General features: G+C 39.2%; 1 protein-coding gene across 1 annotated transcript in view; it reads right to left on the minus strand.

Moving 5' to 3' along the window:
* pkd1b (polycystic kidney disease 1b) overlaps positions 1–14,998 on the minus strand; it is a 28,130-nt gene that overhangs the window by 3,795 nt on the left and 9,337 nt on the right. Inside the window, exons 13-35 of the mRNA XM_079372356.1 lie at positions 13,193–13,475; positions 12,985–13,087; positions 12,749–12,877; positions 12,456–12,606; positions 12,157–12,294; positions 8,822–8,966; positions 8,044–8,739; positions 6,065–6,218; positions 5,724–5,979; positions 5,412–5,607; positions 5,159–5,326; positions 4,760–4,900; positions 4,163–4,373; positions 3,813–3,936; positions 3,479–3,622; positions 2,987–3,395; positions 2,716–2,830; positions 2,401–2,612; positions 2,042–2,244; positions 1,755–1,952; positions 1,364–1,518; positions 932–1,132; positions 65–239 (exon numbers count right to left, since the gene is read on the minus strand). Coding sequence (XP_079228482.1) covers positions 65–239; positions 932–1,132; positions 1,364–1,518; positions 1,755–1,952; positions 2,042–2,244; positions 2,401–2,612; positions 2,716–2,830; positions 2,987–3,395; positions 3,479–3,622; positions 3,813–3,936; positions 4,163–4,373; positions 4,760–4,900; positions 5,159–5,326; positions 5,412–5,607; positions 5,724–5,979; positions 6,065–6,218; positions 8,044–8,739; positions 8,822–8,966; positions 12,157–12,294; positions 12,456–12,606; positions 12,749–12,877; positions 12,985–13,087; positions 13,193–13,475 — 4,707 coding nt within the window. The remainder of the gene's footprint in view (positions 1–64; positions 240–931; positions 1,133–1,363; positions 1,519–1,754; positions 1,953–2,041; positions 2,245–2,400; positions 2,613–2,715; positions 2,831–2,986; positions 3,396–3,478; positions 3,623–3,812; positions 3,937–4,162; positions 4,374–4,759; positions 4,901–5,158; positions 5,327–5,411; positions 5,608–5,723; positions 5,980–6,064; positions 6,219–8,043; positions 8,740–8,821; positions 8,967–12,156; positions 12,295–12,455; positions 12,607–12,748; positions 12,878–12,984; positions 13,088–13,192; positions 13,476–14,998) is intronic.

Genomic DNA, 14,998 nt, shown 5'->3' on the forward strand with positions numbered 1-14,998 from the left:
GCTTGGGTTAATTTCTGAATCATATTTAAAAATATATGAACAAGAAATCATAAATGTTTGTTACCATAAGAGCTGTCTGCAAGTCCAGTCCATGATATGATGAAGGGATAAGGAATGGATGGATGAACAGAAAGGCGTTGAGTCTTTGTGTAATAGTCCACTCCAGTTGTACTGACACACACACAAATACAGCAGACTCTCTGTAGGAGTGTGTAAAGTCAATCGAGAGACTTTTCAACCTGTTATAAGAATTACATTTATAAATCAATAAGAAGTCTCAAATTCAATCATTCGTTGAACTTTTCATATACAACTTAATATATAATTACTCAATACAGTAACAGACAAAATTAATTTCACCCCCTTTGGCTCAAAAAGCTCCAGCAGCACTTATAGTTCGAAGATGAACTTTAGTAACAAATGAATGAATTACTAACAAATTAGACCAACGCAGTTCAGCTTTTGGCCGTAGTCAGAAGTTGATCTTCTGACTACAAGTGTTGGTGGAGCCTTTTGACCACGTCACTAACTTTACTATCTAAAAGTGTACATCGCTTTAAAACAATCAGTACTACGGAGGGTTAAGATGAAGAATGTTCATGTTTGATACAAATCTATAAAAAAAGATCAGAACTGACTAAACAACAGTTTACCAGTAAAATTATTAATACTAATTTGATAATTGAGATGAGGAAATTATAATTTTATGTTGCATTCTTTGTCTGTTTTTGTCCTTCTAATTAATAATAACACTTTTTTAAATTTACTTTGTTTTACCGATTGTTCTGCCTAATTTTTAGTTTTTAGAGACCGCTTTTCTCTCATTTTCTGGTAAATAAGTATCTTTAAAGTGCAGGCATTTCCATAATTAATTAATGGGTACACCCATCTTAGATATGCATTCTTCTATAGTTCCAAACAATTCGCTTACTGTGTTTTGCTCCATTCTGCGATGTGCAAGTCAGCTAAAAGTTGTTTAGTTGTTACACTGCTATCTCCCAGGAAATGCGTAGCTATAGGACTGAGGGCATGTTTATACTGCAGCCGTGGGAATCCTACAAGACGTAGTGAAGGGCTTTGGTGTAGGATTGGCACCAAGGTGTAGTTTATCCACTGTTCTGCCTCTGACCAGCTAAACAAAGAAAAAAATCATCGCAAATCTTAGATTGTGGGTACAAGTGCAATTAAAAACATACCAATGTTGGTAAGGGACATCTGTATACAGCTGATAAAGACATGACATCATCAAGTGTCAAGTGGACAACAGGGTCCTCTCAAGGTGTTCTCCCTCAATCATATATGTAAGTAACTGCAATGGTATGCTTTAGCATTTTGACAGCAGAAAGCAAAATGTTTTCCTTACTCTCTGAGTGATGTGAGATTCGGGACTCCCAAGGGTGCTGTGTGTAGTTGGCGTCTGACAGCAGAATGCAGAAGTCTGCCCTGCTTTTTCTCTACGCTGTCCTGGTAGTTCAGCATCAACACCAACAACAGAAATAACAGCTGGCAAATACCGTGCTGCAAAAAGTATGCAGAGGATAAATTACAATTATATTTATACTGTATATATATATATATATATATATATATATATATATATATATATATATATATATACTGTGTGTGTGTGTATATATACTGTGTGTGTGTGTATATATATATATATATATATATATATAGAACATGTTAACTAACTGTAACATTAAATTATAAAACTAACTGCCTGAACTGTCATGATTGGTTTTTAGTCTTACTGTCATAAGTGATCGCATAGCTTGGACTTTTCGGGCCTCCTCTTTAGCCTGAAGAAGCCCGTAGCCACATGGTGGTCTAACCTTTCCACCATGCTCTCTAAATGCCCTAACCACAGTTGACTCCTGAGCAAGCTTGTCCTCCACTTCTGGGTCCACAGGCCGCCAAAGTGCTGTGTTGATCAAGGCTTGCACACACACCTGAGCAAGATAAAGAGAGAAACAAATCAAAGTAAAGATAGTCTAAAGATCTGTGAAGTCAATTCATGAACTGGATTTTTTTTACTCACTTTGAGAGGTTCAAGCAGTAAAACAGAATTGAGGAAGGCAGAGAGCACTGATACAAGCCACATGAGGACTACTGTTCTGGACATGTAGCTGCCATAGACTCCAACCACAGTTATGCAAGCTGCCAGCAGTACACCCACCACAGGGTAAATCACACACAGGGCCCAGTGGGGGAGCAGCCAGCTGGGTTTACCTCGAGCAACGCCTAGAGTGGAAGCAATTGGACAGATACCTCAAACTCTGTCCACACAAGATGTGAAACTGAGAAGATAACTTGGTCTTTAACTAATGTTTTAATTTAGTCATCCAAAATAGGTGAATGAATATTTGTTTACAGCATTAGTATTCAGAGGTTTAGTACCTATTCGTGTGGTGGAACAAGAGCGTGAAGAGTCTGGAGAAGGGCTTGGTAACAAGGTGCTCGCCATTGAGTCTACAGATAGCAAAGAGGGACACTTGTAGATTCCTGCGCCAGTCAGGAAGGGGCAGGACTGTGGTTCTGGCTTGTGGGTATCACTAAAGAGTGACTTATCCTCACTTTGCTCTGACCAGCTGCTGCAAGAGGTGCTCTGGCTAAATATCAAAGAATATGATATAAAATGAAATTCACTTGTTAAAATGAAGGCAACTAAATCCATGATATAGCATTTGTATGTTTCTCAGAAGTGACCCCTACATGTTTGAGAGTGATGACGTGGTTCTTGGGGAATCCCGGCCGCTGTCTGAGTTGCTTTTATTTACTTCAGCTGTGTCCTCTGTTGCTGCTGCTATGGACATCAGAAGATCCTCGTCTTGGATCATAATGCAATTATGAGGTCAGAAACAAGGTGATTTTTGCAATATGATACTGACATGACAACATGGATGAAGATAGGGACTCATCAGAAGTATTGTACCCTCTGATTGTTAATACATGAATTTTGGAGTTAATTTGAGCTGTTACTCACCAGAGAGAGTTAGAAATGTTGTCATATTGTGGCTATGAGCTTGCACAAAGTTAGTGTTCAAGGTAGGAACCCTTTTTCCATGTGTAAGGGATTGATGGGAACTGAAAATGCCTTTTGAAAGAGCAAATGTGCAAACTGGAGAGAGAGAAGCAGCAGTAGGGTGCGTGGAGGAGGTTGAGGACTGGCAGCGCTGCATCAGAGCCTTTTTTCTCCTCAGCTGGTTTGTCCGGCCAAGAGCAAGTGACATTTTGGTGAGATATGGGTCCATTTGTAGATTGAGTAGGCTTTCACAGGACCACAATGTCTCTGTGCCTGCCACTTGACATGCTCTGTTGAATGTCTGTGGCACCAAGCCAGATGCAGACCAAAAGTCCAGAATACTAGAGTCAAACACCTTGCTCTCCAGTAACTACAGATATCAGAAAAAATAGTTAATTAGAAAAGGAAAAGATGGCCAATCATTTATTTATGTGTTCATGTATGTGCTCTCACAGATTGAGTGCTGTCCCGCTCTGGGCCAGAAGAGTCTGCAAATGACAAGAAGGAAGGGCCAGAGAACTCTGACTGGCCAAGGTTGACATCCATCTCAACAGTGTGACACACAGAAGAAGAATGACCGAGCATGTCTTCGGCTATCTGCATCAAACAAACACAAATTGACATAGGGTTTTTTCGGTGTACAGTCAGATAAATGGCAATCATTAACTATTATTGGTTACATTTTGAGATAAAACTTTTGTTATTCCAAGTAAGATAAATCAAACTGTTTTAGGTCACTTGAGGACAGAAACAGAATGTATCATGATAGTGTGCAGTTTTAAATTACCTGATTGTGACACTGTCTAAACAGGAAACACAAACAGCACTGGAGAGGAAACACCAGTAATGCAACAGTTATCCCCACAGCAATCACCTCCATGTTTACTGGGAGCTGGGCTGAAATGGGTTCACTTGTGGTAAAAGGACATACTGTACGTTAGTTTCATCTTGTAAACTCTGTAAAAGCAACTGATAGACAGGTTTATGTATGAAAATATTTAATGTCATGCATTAACTGATGAAAAAACCTTTATTTAAACAAAAACATGTTTTTTTGTTTTTGTTTTTACGAATAATGCATTATGACCTGAACTAATGGATACTCAGTTATGATCTTTGGACTTAAGAGAACCATACCTGCCATTCTCAGAACCAACAGCCATGTACCACAGAGCACCCATTGCCATGTAGAGGTGTAGTGTAAGGGCACTGCATGTAACCCTCTGACACCTGGTAAAATGGCTGTGGGCAGGGCATTCCCAAAGGGAAAGCCATAGGTGGTGCTCAACCATCCCAAACATAAACTGGGTACTGAAGACCCGTCGAAACTGAGAGAGCTCCTCAGGACCTGGGACAGATTTAATTAAAAGGCTGAAAGAGTTGTTTGGACAAGCACACCACATGATTTCCTGACTCTATTGGAGTTAAAATACTCTATAAATGTCAAAGGTTACAATGTATTGATGACTTCCAAACTCCTTATTTTATTCTTAAACCTGCACATAAAAACAATGCCAATGCCTCTTTTAAAGAAAACTATATAGCTTGTTCTAGTTCAGAACCAGAATCAAAAATACGTTATAAATCTGAAATTCGGTCATTACATTTTCTTTAAAACACAATACAGCATAGAAATGTAGTTATATACAAACAAAATATTAATAAAATATCACAATAAAAGTAAAATAAATATAACATTAAACAGCATATCAGAGGGAGATGGAAAATGCTTACACGAAGCTAGCAATTCCTTCTCCACAGTGCTGTTCTTTGGATTTTCCACAGAGAGCCAGTCCTCCAGCAGGAAGAAGAACATGTGGTCAGTCTGGGGATCCCAGACCACCACATGTTGAACATACCAGGATGGGTCCAGACCTTTATTGATAAGATATTTAGAAGATTTTGCAGTGTAATTTTAAAGAGTGGTTTACACTCTTCCGCAATGACATAGTTGGATTTGTTGTATGGATGGGGTAAACAATAATCAAATATCTATATAATAGAGGAAGAAATAATTTGACTTGATTCAAATACAACGAAAAAAGAATTTTACATTACATGTTATGATAAAGGGGTAGGGGTATAATCACTTTAAAAAAAAAAAAAAACATTCACAGTTTCATTTCCAGGTACCTGTGTTATCATGCCAAATACGAATTTTCCAAATTTCCCCCAGGTTGTCATCTGTTTCCAGATGAAACTGGTCAAGGCCACCACGCTGAAAAGCTCCCTCCCTCTGCAGATGGCGAGACCCGCTCTTTGTTACACCATACAGACAGATGCCAACATGCGCTGTGGTGCCTGGTGCATAATTACACATATTTATTTCCAAAAATATAGTTTTCATAAATTAAAACAGTTAAACACATAGTTCTCTTTGACTGACCTGCTCCTCGCCGACAGCCAGTCTTAACCAGCACTCTGTAGTGGTACAGCCCTGGTCGGCCACACAGAGGGACCTGGCTCATCCTCAAGCTGTCCAAGTGGTCCAGTTTATGGGCAATGAGACCCACCAGTATATGAATCAGAACCAGGACTGTGCAAACTATTCCCACAACCATGTTTCGTGTAGGACCACTTGACTGCACAGATAATGGATGGAGGGAGAACAAGAAGAGCCTATTCATGACTTTCTCCTTATAGTTCTAACTTACTCAATTTGAATATCTACTCAGTGTGTGTGTTGTGTTTCACAAACCGGTGGCAGCAATACAACAGCCCCAGGATGAACAAACATACTGGCCCCAAACAGTGTGAGGTGCTTGGTGAGACAGTGTGCTGCATGGAGCGTGCTGCCCTCTAGTGACTGCAAGCCCTCACTGCTCCAACGCCTTTCCTTCACACTGTAGTATTGGCACAAAGAGCTGAACACACACACCGACACATGGACAGGGCAGCCGTTTCCTACTGATGAGGTCAGGTTTACAAAGAGAGGCTTGTCCGTCCTGTTTAAACTGGAGAGAAAAAAGAGATTTTAATTTATTCAGCATAAAATCAGTCATTTAGAACAGACACTTGTAGAAAAGAGTTGTGACTCACAGAGGAGAAAGAAAGATGGTTTTCTCTGTTGAAATGGTCGAAGCAGAGAGAGTGACAGCCAACTTTCTTACTGGCAAATCCAAGGATGTATTTGTTCCTGCCACTGAGGAGCTCACTTCAATCATTACATGTCCAAGACAGACAGAATAGGGTCCTGTACAGCAGAAGTGGGTCGTAAAATGCAATGGGAAAACAGCCTTTAAATTTGCAATACAAGCCGAAACTGATAGTAACGGTTTTTGACAAATGTTGGCATTCTTATCAACCTTAAAGGAAGAATATGCAACTTTTTGATCCAGTTGATGTCGCCCTTGGGCACCAGCATGATCCAAAACAACTTAAGCTGCTTTATTGTGCTAGCAGGCTAATGTTAGCCCTCTTTGGTTTGCTCGTAGCTTCGCATTGCATGTAAATTTAAACATGTAATGAGACCATGGGAATGACCATGATCTAAAAATTCTTATGTGAAAATCAAATAAGCGGGGTTGCATTATGATATTCATTTTTTCTGTACTCCCTCAATTTAACAACTTTTATGCAGAGGGAAGAGCCAGCCTGCCATCTTACCCATGTAAATACAATGTAGATATGGTTCAGACAACACCACAAACTCATTTTAGACAGTCATGAGTAACATGTTGCATATTCAGCCTTTAAAGATTCTTCCAATGTGATGTATACCAAAGGCTGTCGTATTACAATTGTTTAGTCTTTATCAACCCCTTTAAACAGACAAACCTGACCTGGGGCCTGAGTCACTCTTAGACAAATTCCCGCTCAAATTTAAATATAAAAAAACAAACTAAACTTGTGACTTGTAATCCTATTAGATCCAATCAACTCCGTTCTGCTTTGGGTAAAACGTCTCAGCACTTCTGAACTGACTCATAGTGTATAATTTCTGTTTTGAAGGTCTAATAACTTATAGCACAATTAAAAACATTTAGCGAAAAGTAAAGTTATATTTTTCACTTACTTTGGGCTTTATGTTTCTTTTACTTTTTATATTCACCATATTTCTTTCTGAATGCATAATACATTACATTAGAAATAAGTATGCTATGTTGTTACCCGTTTATAATGCAAAGCCTCATGTTTTTGTCTATTTTTTTTATGTTTCCAATTAATAACAAATGTTATCTCAAGAAACTTTACAAAAAGCAGGTAAAAGACCTTACTCTTTTAATTTATATTATATTTAAAAAGGGCAGTGAAACTGCCGCATTGTTATATTATCTACAAAGATTCAACTCAAACCATCATGAGCAAAGTGGATGGAAATGATGAGACAGAAGGAGATGCAGGGTGAAGGATATACATTGCAGCAACAGCAACAATGAATAAAATAGATTATTGCTACAATGTCAGTAATAAGGGTCAACATAGTATTAACAGTAACTAAGTATGTTAATTATAGAGGTTGAAGCTGAGCAGCTCTAATTTCACTTCAATATGTATATCTATGAAAACCACACTGTATTACAATAGAGGTGGCCATTCCTTGAATATTGTTTTCTGTTTCTGAAATATTGGCAGGATTTAATCAAAACTAAAATACAACTGATAGTTACGCCTTTACAAGTAGACTGTAACAGCACCCTGTGTTTACAACAGTTACTATATTACTTTCTTTTTTTTTTTTTAAATAATACAAAAAAGTAGTTTAAGTATATTTTAATTTGGAGTAGTATTTTTTTAATTGAAACAGAGACCTTATTATCTACCAGTCCCAGATCAAGATAAACCTTAACATAATTCTTTCCAGTTTTTACCAAGGCCGAAAGAAACTCCATATTTAGCTGATGGTTTTCACTATTGATAGCCTTTAGCATTTGGGAATTTGAGCTGATTTTAGTAGAAACATTTTAGTAAGTGCAGTCTATTAAAATGCAAAAACATATAGTTTCGAGACTTATATTGATTGCATAAAACTTTAAAAGTCTAGATTAAACAAGAAATGTCAGGAGGATTTACTATACCTGAATTATGGCTGAAGTTGAAGGATATATATAAACCTGCATTTTCATCCAGACCATCCACAGCTTTGACTGTAAAGTTCAACTTTCCTTGAGTTGGTAAAGTTACAGTCGGACATGTCCCATTCCCAGATTCACCTATGCCACCATTTCCACCCAGATTGTTCTGTCCCATAGGGAACTTGTTTGGCAGGGCGACCCATATGGCCTGTTCAGGGTCCAGATCCTGGATTGGTATTGGTTGGCCCTGAGGTGTGGTTAGCTCCATTGCAACCAGAGTAGTGGAAATTGGAGGGTCTGCTGCAGTTAAAAAAGAGTTGGATTTTGTATCTACATCCATACCAAAGAGAAGTTGCACCACTTCAGACTCTTGATTCTTCAAATGATTCGTAAGGGAGGTAGGGATATGAAAGTGACAATAAGAACTATTCGATTTGTCACTTGATGACCAGTGAACATGTTGGTTTTGTCTGGATTGGTGAGTGCACAGGAGGTCAGAGGGGTCTCCATGGAAACCCACTGTGTTTACATATGAGCTGGAGAGTGAAAGAGGTGCCTCTCCGGGCAGACGTGCAAGCGTCAGAGAGTGCATTAGGCCACCAGCATGACCCAGCGCTGACAGGAAGATTGTAGAAGCTGGCTGCAGAGTGCTCGAGTAGGTTTGGTTAGAACTGAAAGACACAGCAGCCAGCGTATTACCTTGAAAGACAACAAAAAACACTGTCAACTGTTTTGATCACAATCAATTGGTTTTATGCAGGAGTTAGTGGCTGACAAGCACCTATGATGTTAATGATGTTACTTCCTGTTTCAACAGCTGACAAAGCCCCAGGACTCATCTGCTCCTGCATCACATGGATCATCTTTTGTACTGCCTCAAGAACCTTCTCCTGGCACTTAAAACAAGCCATTTCATTAGGAACAGCCTGGAGAAAACAAAGAAAAGTCTGGTCTTTAAAAAAATAAAATAAATAATACTACTTCACAGATGGTTCATCCATATGACAGGTAATTAGGGCCATGTTAAATAAAATGTATAAAATGTTTCGATTATACTTGTACATTTACGAGATTAAAGGCAGGGTTGGTGATTTTCACATTTTTGTCATGAGGGGGTTTTTTACACGTTATATTTCAGAGTTTTGAGTTCTGTTTTATTTCCTAGTGTTGTATTACTTTGTGTCCTCATGTCATTCTATGTTGTCTTTAATAGCGTTGCCTCTTGTGTGTTTCTTAGTTCAGTCTGTAGTGTTTCCTGTTTTTAAGTTGTAGTTCTGTTCTTCAGTGTTGTCTGGTTTCCTGCCTCTCTGTGTTTCCTTCCTGTCTTGATTACCCTGATTATCCTCACCTGTGTCTGATTACCCCTGTCTATTTAGTCTCTGGGTGCGTTCGGATTGTCCCTCCTATTCACTTTCACTAGCGTTTTTTCCTTAACCCCGGAAGCAGTTAAGTGGCTGTCATGATAAGAACCGTTCAAATTCTCTAAAAGTTAAGGACAGGTGGCTCAATGCTTCCTTTATAACTTCCGTTAGCATAGGAAACACTGGACCATCCTTTGCGAAGGGAGATAAGAAAGTGCCGCCCCACAATCCATCGTGGCCACAACTTTTAAAGCAACATGCGCATCAGAGCCATATCGGAGCAGTCACGAAAACTAACAATCTGTCAGAGGAGAAATGTGGAGACAATCTGCATATTGATTTGACTTATAATTAGTCACAGCCTTTGAATTTATTTACTTTCTTTTTATTGTGTGTGAAGAAGGTGAACATTGCTTGTATACATTCTTGTATCATGTTTGTGGAGATTATTTGATGATTTAGTACGTGAAATTGTAATAGGCCTATAAAACCTTGTATATAAAAAAATAAAAAGGAAAAGAGACGCAGATCATAGAGGTTGGCACTGCAATAATTTACCTTAACTTTAAACTATCTTAAATCCAGAGGTAAACTCTGAACGTGATGTTGATGTTATAAAACCATCAAAGTGAAGTTTCCAGGTATCTAATAAAGCCTACCTTTCATTTCTATTCACACCCTGTGGTTTTTAGGATTATTTCACCAGTAAGAAGGCACAGGGGAAACATTTTTTGAGATTGTCTTTTTGTAGTCCATTTTCAGTAAACTGTAGTTCCACCACGACAGACTTGCGTCACTAACCTCTGCAGTCACATTATTATTACATCACCTAGTGGAAGTGCGGTCGGGTTGTCAAAACGTCGCGATCGCCTTTTCCTAAGTCCTTTATGAATTCTCCTAACATCCTTTTCTTAATCCGAATGCACCCTCTGTGTTTTCTTACCTGCTTGTCGATTCATTGCAGTTTGTCAGTGTAGTTTGTTGTCAGTCTGAGCCCATCGTTTGTTCCCTGCTCCTTTGGATGAACTTTGTTTTTGCTCTGCTTGGTTTTTGGACATTTTGGATTTATTTTGAGTTAATTTTGTTTGTTGCCTTTTGTTTAATTAAACCATCCTCTTTAACCTGCAATTGGGTCCTTCCTCCCTTTTTTCTGCCCACGCCTGTGACAATTTTAAGATTAAGGATGTACTTCTTTATAATTATAATTTATGTTAGGTCTATAGGTCCTAACATAAATTAATAATTCGTTCTCTGAAAAAGGAACAAATAAAATCTGTCATTTGTAACAGTTATAAACATGTAAAAACTTTAAACGAATCATGCCTCTCTGTCTCCCTGCCCTGTTCATCTCATTGTGCATGTTTTCTTAGTTCAGTCTTTAGTGTTTCCTGTTTTAAGTTGTAGGTCTGGTCCTCAGTGTTGTCTTGTTTAGCGTGTTTTCCTGAATCTTGATTACCCTGATTGTCCTCACCTGTCTCATTAGTCTCATCTGTGTTTGATTACCCCCTGTCTATTTATTCTCAGTCTACATGGACTTGAGTATCTCGATTATGAGCCGTATCCCGGTTTTGATCATATTCGGTATATGACGTTTACATGCTCACAGAGAAACTTTGTTATTTATATCCCTGTATACATGATCAATAATAAGCCTGTCCCGGTTTCTGATTACTTCATCTTATTTGCGCAGGCGCACGTTTCTTTTTTACAACACAAACCGTGGACATTTATTAATATAAAAACATGACAACACCATGGTTTATACACAAAAAATGTAATTGTAACAAAACTATCACTAAAATTTACCCCTTTATGAATCCAAAATAAACGAAAAGTCCCAAACAAATATGGTCGATGAAAGTTCTGTTTAAATTGTCTTTTCAGTCCAAAGAAAAAAGAAACGCAGCCGTTTTCTCATCCAAAACAAACTCAGTCCATCCAAAAAAAAGTAAAAAAATTAAAATTAAAATTAAATAATTTTAAAAAAGCAATCCAACAAAGGTAGATGATTGATCACTTCAACACCTTCAATTACAATTTATGTTTTCCTCTCTCTAGAATAAGATGCTCTCATTGGCGCCATCATGTTTGTTTTGCGTGTACATCACTTGGCTGAGTCTCACCTGCACAGGTGTTGGCAGCTGTCAGAAACCAGGGTATGGCGTAGGCCTATAAATGCCACAATATCCCGTTTTCTTTCGGAGTTCTACAGGTAGCAAAATCGGGTTTCTCAGGTTTCTTAAATCAGGAAATGATTTTTTTTTATGATGTTTGCATGCTCAAAAACGGGACACTTAAAACCCCAATAAAAACCGGGATACTCAAGTCCATGTAAACACACTCAGTGTTTCTTACCCTCTGTCAGTATGTTTAGTTGTTAGTATTTCCAGTGTTACCTGAGTTTTACCTTTTTGGATTTGGATTTTGAGAAGTAAGTCTGGTTTTTGCATTTAAATAAATATTTTTTGTTTCTGCACTTGGGTCTCCTCCTCTGTTTATTGAAATTTGAAAGAGTATTAAGCCAAACATTTGCAAGCAAATAGCAGTTATCTGCAGAATTGCATCAATCACAACTATCAGGTATGACACATGATTTTGGCTTTTATTCATTCTAGTATAGTTTCTCATAAGGATGTTTATACTGAAGCGAAAGTTCACAAAAGACTGAAATGGTCTTTTCATTTAACATCTAGCAGGTGTCTCATCTAAAGCACTTTCAGTAGCTTAGAATATTAAGTGGTAGGGGAGTACATACAGTGGAGAGTGACAATGCTGAGCTGATCTGATCAACATCCATCAAGGTTGAAACAGGCAGAGAGGCCAGGGTTTGGGTCACATTTTCCCGTATCTCTCTCCTGATTTTGAGCTCCCTGGCAGTCTGTACAGACTCCATCTGTGGACAGTTTAGTTGACATTTCAGGAAAATGCAAACCATTTAGAATATTACACACAATATGTCATAATTATTAGTTATTCTGATGACAGCAAGCTAATAATAATCAATCAAATGTCATTCTATGAACTGGATAAGAAGAGAAGATTCTGACACCATACCTGATTAAGCTGGCTGGTGAGGGCAATAGAATAAGGGATGATCTCTTGAGGGTTGCCATGCTGGACTAAAGCCCAAAGCTCTGTCCGTCTCTTGTTTGTGAGCCACTGACTGGCAACCTTGTCACTTGCAGGATTTTTAACAGTCAACACTCTAGAAAGGAGTAATTGAATTTAGTGAGAGTTCACAAAAAAATGCCAAAGACAGTTTACATCTTGTGTAACTACCTAAATGATAAAATGGTGGCAGAGTGTTTGTTTTTGTGATCTGACCTGATCATATTCTGGTTACTAACCTGTTCAGACCTATGACCTGTGCCCCAAGAAAGTCTTCCACCTGCACTGTCACTGTAATTACTGATCTGCTTTTTAATTGTGAAGGAATTCCCATTGGAACCAGGGTGCCATATGTCGAACGAGTACCCCTAGGGGGGGAAATTATACATAAAATATTTTTTAAAACATCCAAGTAAGGAATAGACTTCCTTCTCTACAGACCCTTTCTACTGTAAGCATAGATAAGTATATTCACCTGTACAGAGTAAGCAAGGGACAGGCTGGGCCAGGGGATTGACATGGTGCCACCTTGAATGTATAGATAAGCTGAGAGGGATCACCTTCATCATCTTGCCATCCTGCCAAAAGGGAACACATGTTGGCTCAACAGAACATTATTGAAAGAACATTTATTGGACAGCCACTTGGATTTGTCAACACCATCAATTACACCACAGTATTACCTGAGCAGTTATAGGTTACCAATGTATCAAGCAGACAGATATCTGATTGTGGACTAAGATCACAGATGCCTCCATGAGGGGGATTCTTTGGTAGTATTGTGAGGCTGGCACTGCCCCACTGAACTCTGCCTGGCTGGGATACATTGAGACTGAAGGTATAACTCTGCCTTGGCTGCAGAACACCTGACCTTATCACCAAGTTCGCAGACTGACTCCCTGTTGAGGTAGATACTTCATTAAGGTCAAGGTTCATGCCAGTCTGGTCCTTGGCACTCCACTTGTACTGTGAAAAGACAAATTAAAAGTAATGATAATCAATGAAATTTTCAGGGTTTAGTTGTATCAGCACAAATAGTAAACCAAATTGTGTTGCTAATCTAACTTTCTAATTAACGTTTGTCATGACTAAATATAGAGATCAACTGCCAAGATACAAATTAATTATCTAAGAAGATAAACATTTATTTGCAAAGAATAATTCTCTATTGAAACTATACTCAACAAAAATATAAACGCAACACTTTTGTTTTTGCTCCCATTTGTCATGAGATGGACTCAAAGATCTAAAATTCATTCCAGATACACAATATTACCATTTCTCTCAAACATTGTTCATAAATCTGTCTAAATGTGTGATAGTGAGCACTTTTGCTTTGCTGAGACAATCCATCCCACCTCACAGGTGTGCCACATCAAGATGCTCATCAGACACCATGATTAGTGCACAGGTGTACCTTATACTGCCCACAATAAAAGGCCACTCTGAAATGTGCAGTTTTGTCTCACAGCAAAATGCCACAGATGGCGCAAGCATTGAGGGAGCGTGCAATTGGCATGCTGACAGCAGGAATGTCAACCAGATCTGTTGCTCGGGCATTGAATGTTCATTTCTCCACCATAAGCCGTCTCCAAAGGCGTTTCAGAGAATATGGCAGTACATCCAACCGGCCTCACAACCGCAGACCACGTGTAACCACACCAGCCCAGGACCTCCACATCCAGCAGGTTCACCTCCAAGATCGTCTGAGACCAGCTACTCAGACAGCTGCTGAAACAATTGGTTTGCATAACCAAAGAATTTCTGCACAAACTGTCAGAAACCGTCTCAGGGAAGCTCAACTGCATGCTCGTCGTCCTCATCGGGGTCTTAACCTGACTCCAGATCGTCGCCGTAACAGACTTGAGTGGGCAAATGCTCACATTCGATGGCGTCTGGCACGTTGGAGAGGTGTTCTCTTCACGGATGAATCTCGGTTTACATTGTTCAGGGCAGATGGCAGACAGCGTGTGTGGCGTCGTGTGGGTGAGCGCTTTGCTGATGTCAATGTTGTGGATCGAGTGGCCCATGGTGGTGGTGGGGTTATGGTATGGGCAGGCATCTGTTATGGACGAAGAACACAGGTGCATTTTATTGATGGCATTTTGAATGCACAGAGATACCGTGATGAGATCCTGAGGCCCATTGTTGTGCCATACATCCATGAACATCACCTCATGTTTCAGCAAGATAATGCACGGCCCCATGTTGCAAGGATCTGTACACAATTCTTGGAAGCTGAAAATGTCCCAGTTCTTGCATGGCCAGCATACTCACCGGACATGTCACCCATTGAGCATGTTTGGGATGTGCTTGACCGGCGTATACGACAGCGCGTACCAGTTCCCACTAATATCCAGCAACTTCGCACAGCCATTGAAGAGGAGTGGACCAACATTCCACAGGCCACAATTGACAATCTGATAAACTCTATGCGAAGAAGATGTGTTGCACTGCATGAGGCAAATGGTGGTCACACCAGATACTGA

The sequence above is a fragment of the Symphodus melops genome (genome assembly GCF_947650265.1).
Source record: "Symphodus melops genome assembly, chromosome: 21".
NCBI classification, from domain to species: Eukaryota; Metazoa; Chordata; class Actinopteri; order Labriformes; family Labridae; genus Symphodus; species Symphodus melops.